The 6,000-nt window shown below is 44.8% G+C and overlaps 1 protein-coding gene across 2 annotated transcripts in view; it reads right to left on the reverse strand.

Moving 5' to 3' along the window:
• GTF2A1 (general transcription factor IIA subunit 1) overlaps window positions 1-4,756 on the reverse strand; it is a 100,826-nt gene extending 96,070 nt beyond the window's left edge. The window contains exon 1 of one of the 2 annotated variants that reach the window (XM_029597708.1): window positions 4,292-4,756. In XM_029597708.1, coding sequence (XP_029453568.1) covers window positions 4,292-4,321 — 30 coding nt within the window. In that variant the 5' untranslated portion in view covers window positions 4,322-4,756. Of the gene's footprint in view, window positions 1-3,347; window positions 3,395-4,291 lie in introns of those variants that run through there. The other variant, XM_029597709.1, reaches the window with a different exon arrangement.
• Between the last annotated feature and the right edge of the window lie 1,244 nt (window positions 4,757-6,000).

Here is a 6,000-nt window from a genome sequence, read left to right on the forward strand (position 1 = left end):
CCTTGTCTTCGGCGCTTCCCGGTTTCGTCCCGGGCGGTCTCCGGCTACGGGGGGAGAGGGCAAATACCTTTACCGCCTTGCTCGAGGGTGCACCCGCAGCCTCTCAGCCACGCCCGAAGGATTGGGGGCTAGGTCCTCGCCGCGATTCGGCCGCCGGACCGAGGCTCACCTCTGAGGGACCCCGGAAATCACCTCGGGAATCTCAACTGGGAGAGGGACCCGAGGGTATCACCGCAGGAGAGCGGGGCTCGTCTTCAGGTAGGTTTTCTTCTTTCAATTTTGGGTTTTCTTCTTTAAATTTGATCTAACGCTTGAAAGCGTGCAGATAGTCCCTAACTGCTATGGAGACGGAAAATACTGAAGAGCTGCACTTCCTGCAGGGGTATATGTACTAGGGGCTGACGTCAGATTGAAATCTGATCCGTCTCCAACTGCTAGCAGGAGTACACTATACCCATTGGTCCCGAGTCCATCTGCTACACGCTAGGAAATTACAGTTTCATCACCAAAAAGTGGTTCTCCAAACTCACCCGTCCTTCCTACCAAAAGTGGTTTCTCAAGTCCATCTCAAACCATAGAACTACCCATCTTTTTCCCTAATCCTCATGCAAATGATAGGGAAAAATTACTGCGCACACTAGATTGCAAAAGAGCCTTAGCATACTACAAAGAAAGAACAAACTCGGACTCCCGTGTTTCTCAACTCTTTGTCTCTTTCAACCCGAAGGCCCCTGGACTACCAGTGGCCAAACGCACCATCTCTAGCTGGATAGCACAGTGCATCAAATTCTGCTACGACAAACAGAAACTACAGCTACATTCTGTTCCTAAAGCTCACCAAGTCAGAGCAAGGAATGGTCAGTAGAAAAAGAAAAAAAGATATTGGAATGCTGTTTACAATTCTGAAAACTGTACCTTCAAAAGGATATAAACTGGATGAAGTTGGTCCAGAGGAAAGCTGCTAAAATGGTCAGTGGTCTTCATTCTAAGCATATGGACACACACACCTTAGAGGTAAGGCAGGATAAGGAATACGGTAGAGATTTAGATAGCTTAGAGGTATAAATGCACAGGAAGTGGGTCTCTCAACAGAAAAGACACTCTGGAACAAGGGATCAGGGAAATCAGTATGAAAAGGAGTGGGTTGATCTAAGGAAGTACTGCCAAACAGAAAGGGTGGTGAATGCATGGAACAGTCTCCCAGTGGATGGGATGGAGACAAGGACCTTATCTGAATGCAGGAAAGTATGGGACAAGCACAAGAGATATGAGGGTGTATAGGGACTGAAGTGGATAGGTAGATGAGATAGAGAAACATGACAGCAGAAAAAGGATCATATGGCCTATTTCTAAGAAAAGGCCACCAAAAAAAAAAAAAAAGATTAACTGGGAACATTTTTGTGCGATAGCATAAACAAAGAGAGAGAGGTTCAGGAGGCAGCAGGCACGGGAATTCCTGTGCTCGCTCAGACCTTTTCCAAGCTGAGGGATGGGTCCATGCCGACACCATAAGATGTCAACCACACATGACGGCTGATACATGCTTGCCAGTTGACAGAGAAATTACTTTGGCTTACATTTTATTCAAGGAAGGGAGTATTATAAACAAACCTACATGCTCTGTATAATGAGTTAGGCATTCTATCCATACAACTATCGGATCAGAGTATTATGAACTCTCTGGAAATTCAATGAAAACCATTTTTTCCCTCAGGAGAATCACTCTGGTTTATCTGGCTAATAAATCAGTACAGTATCTTCCTCATTGCTCCTTAAGATCTGCTGATAAAGGAATGTTAATGGTCCCCACTATTGAAACTTGTCATCTGCAAATTATTCATGCCAGGGCTTTTTCAAATGTGGACCCTACCCTGGTGGCATGCTCTACTTCAGACTGCCAGACCTTTAGGAAACAGCTGGAAACTCACTACTTCCAACTGGCTCTCTCTTAAATTTTTCCTATTTTTTTTTTTTTTTACTGCTGGGTTTGTGTGATTTGCTGTGCTCTCTTGTTTATTGTATGCTGCCTGTCACATTGTTATGCTTTACTCTGTGTTTTGCTAATCAAATACTGTTTTGTGTACTGCTTGTTTTTGTTAGTATACTGCAAACTGCCCAGAACAGAGCTCTGATATGGGCAGAATATCAGAACCTGTAAATAGAACAGTACCAAAATGTGTGGGTTTTGCTATGACAAAGCTTGCACTATACCAAGTAAAATTTAATTTTCTGCCAATTTAGTAAGACTCATTCATCAAATATGTACTCAGGAAACAACTCTGTGAAAGGGCAAAATATCAAGTCAGCAGGTAAGAGAAACTAGAATGCCCTTTCCCAAAATAAGATATCAGGAGGAGAAAATGGTCACTGCATTTCATTTAATTGAACTGACAGTCAAAAATCACTGTTTCTCTTTCCATTCTGATTTTGTTGCATTATTGTCCTATGAGGATGAAATAAGTGAAGCAAATTTCAAACTGGGCCCTGCTGAACTTCATGCAGGTATCATTTCATGAAGGATGCAAACATATATCATACATAGCTGAGGTTTGAAATTAAAAAAAAAAGCTTTAAAAAGTGGACATGACCATAAAAAGTGAACTCAGGCCAAAAAAAAAGAGGAAGCCAATACAGGGAGGAGGAAGTAAACTGGAAATAAAAGTTAGATTCCAGCAAATGTTTTATAATTTAGCTCCGCCAGTGCACTTTCATTTGACTTGTATTTGAAGAAAATGCTGATCGATTTTAAAATCAAAATTACCCTGAAAGGTTTTCATTTTGAAAAATCAAAATGCTTTTATTGTTTTAAATTTGATCAATGAAGTAGAATAGTCTTGTCAGCATATTATTTGCAGCAGTGTTTAAAATACAACTGAAATTTTCTCCTGCAAGTTTGAAAGGTAAAGCACAACAGACACTCATCAGATCGTGAATCACAACTTAATGAAAGCCTAACATTAAATACACGCATAGATCTTACAGCCCCACTCCTCATATCCAATACCCGGACAACGTTTTAACCTAGCTGCAGGCGTCTCAAATCTACAGTCACGTTCCTTCTCCGTCTCTCATCTTTTACGAGACAAAGAAAAATGCATTCACCTTTACTACAATAACAGAAAGCAATCTGGAGAAAAAAATGTTATCAATTGCTCACACACAAATCCAAAGATTCTCTCCCTTCCCTAATCAAGCAAGATAGGAGGCAAGAAGCAGCAATAATTCTGTAAAAGGAACTGGGAGCCGGGCCACGCCGGTAGCATCAGCTGCCGAAAACAGGTCTCATGCAAGTCCCCGAATGCGTAAATGCGTGTTTATCTATCTCCCTTATCTATATATGCACACACCACAGCCAGTCTCCCTCCCTGCGCTCAGCAGCAGCCGCCACATGCACCTCCCAGCCTGCAGCCAGCGCCGTCTCCCTCTATTTAAAGCCCGATCTGGTGTTTAAATGGAGCTGCGGTGACGTAGCCCAGAAAAGCACCTTCCCATCCTGGCAGAGTCTATATTAGAGAGCGGCTATGGCTCTATATAAACAGGGCAGCCGGAGGGAGGAGGATCACTGCAAGTCTGCACGGAGGAGGAGGAGAAGGGACGCCATGATGGCAAGAGCTCAGCCGCGAAACTCCCCAAACGACACGAGCACTGGGAGACCTCTCCAGGCTGCGGGGGGGGGGGCTACTTTAACATCATTTTTGTGACTTTTTTTTCTTGCTCTTTATTTTTGGGGGGGTGTAGAAGAGGATTATCGTACATAAGGCCAGCAGCAGTGTGACTTTTGTTTTTGGTTCCGCTTAATATCTGCGAATATTAAGACAAATTTTCCTCTCCTCTCCGAGCTCTGAAAAGACTTGGATGGTGCTTTTCCACCTACGTATTTTCGTGCTTTTTTTTTTTTTTCATAGGATGCTGACGAAAAAAACAAAGACCAACAAAGCGAATGCATTCCCTTGCCTTCCCCCTCTCCAAGAGCAGGACCCGAGTCACTTCAGGCAGTCCCAGAGCCCCTAGAAAGCGCCACAAGAAGCGGGAGAAGAGCAAAGCGTGGGGCGGGGGCCTCGTCTTCAAGGCAGCCCGCACCTCCCTCCCCACCAAAAGAGAAACGAAACAGCAGCTTCCCCCAGATACCTTCATTAAGCATCGCCCTGAAACCGCCCCCTCCCCGGACCCAGAGGGGGAACAGCATGAAGCCCCACGCCCCCTCCCAGGACTTCACCCCTTTTTCTGGGGGTGCTCCCTCCCTGGCCCCCCCTCCCTCACCCCCGGGCAGCATCATCCCCTCCCTCCTTACCACGGGGTTCGGGTTAGCCGAGCTCGCCATTTCCAACCACCACACAAAAATAAAAAATAAAGTATATATATGTATTAAAAAAAAAACACCACGAAAACCTTTCCAAAAGTCCCCTTCCAAAAAATGTTTTCCTTATATAAAAGACTTTAAAAAAATAAAAGCAAGGCTTAAAAATTAAAAACGAAGGTAAAACCCAATTTTTTTCTTTTTTTTTACGGTTTTTGTCATGGACTCCCCCCTCTCTCTGCCCCCAAGGAGGAAATAAGTTACTGCGAAATAAAACCGATAACGTCTTATTGTTTCCTTGGGTTAGGCGGGTCGTCCCTCGGGTCTTTGGCGGGGGAGGCCGCAGAGCCGCCGCCGCCAGCCGTCTGCTCTGCCCGATTCTCTCCTTTATATAGCGAGCGAACGGGCCGCGAGCCGCTGCGAGACAGGGCAGGGTGAGGGGGGCGCCAGACATCGCGAGACTGCCAGCATCCGGGATACCACCAGAAGAATGGGGGTGGAGCGCAGGCAAGCGGAACCTCACGAGAAACGAAGACCTGCGCACCCGCAGCTGTGACGCATGGTGGACACGCCCCCACGCTCTTGGTCGCCCTGGCTCTCTTTCTCAATCTCTCTCTCTTTCTAAATCAGATTCAAGAAACTTTATTGGCATAACAACTGGTATACGTGTTAAAGTAATACAGTTACCGACTTATCCAAATAGCCTTCCCTGCAAAACAGCCAACTCTCTCTACCTCATCTCAGAAATATCGGGAAGCCGGTACAAGAAGAGTTGCCAACTTGAATACCTGAAAAGGAAGGAAGGCACTAACGCCAAAAGTAAAAGTTTCCTAAAAGGCAGACAATTCAGGACACATATTTGCATTGAATTAGCATATGCAAATACACAGTAACAGAGAGATAATGGCCGATAAAAGCCAAATGGTCTTAGTTTACCCACCAAACTACTTATGGTTGTAACTGCCTCTCCGTGCAGGTCACCCCCAAGCCTTCTGTTAAAGGTTGTAACCGCTGCTCCATGCAGGTTATCTCTATGCACCCTTTTCTTCCACTCTCTAGCCTCTAGTAATCTGCAATGTTTATCCCATGCCCATTTGCATTCATTTACTATTTTCATCCTCATCACCTGTCTGGGAGGGCATTCCTGCATCTACCATCCTTTCCCTGAAGAAATATTTCCTGATGTTAGATATGAAACATCCTCCCTAGAATTTAATTTTGTGAGCTCTAGTTCTATAGTTTCCTTTCCAACAGAAAAGGTTTGAAGTTTGGGAATCATTAAGTCTTTCGGGTATCTGAAGATCTGTTTCTTATCTCCCCTGCACCTCCTCTCTTCCAGGGTATACATATTTAGATACTTCAGCCTCTCCTCATAAGATTTCTGACAAAAAACCCACACCATTTTAGTCACCCTTGCCTGGACCACCTCCATCCTTCTCTATCCTTTTTGAGAAGGTCTCCAGAGCTGAACACATTACTCCAGGTGAGGTCTAACCAAGGACCTGGACAAGGGCATTATCACCTCCTTTTTCTTACTGGTTATTCCTCTCTATGCAGCCCAGCATCTCTCTGATCTTAGCTATCATTGTTTCACTGCCTTCAGATCATCAGACACTATCATCCGAAGCACACTTTCCCAGTATATTTTAGTCTTTCATTCCCCATTAACTACATCTCTTTTGGATTACTGCACCCCAGATGTA

Source organism: Rhinatrema bivittatum, chromosome 4, assembly GCF_901001135.1.
Source record: "Rhinatrema bivittatum chromosome 4, aRhiBiv1.1, whole genome shotgun sequence".
Taxonomy (NCBI): domain Eukaryota; kingdom Metazoa; phylum Chordata; class Amphibia; order Gymnophiona; family Rhinatrematidae; genus Rhinatrema; species Rhinatrema bivittatum.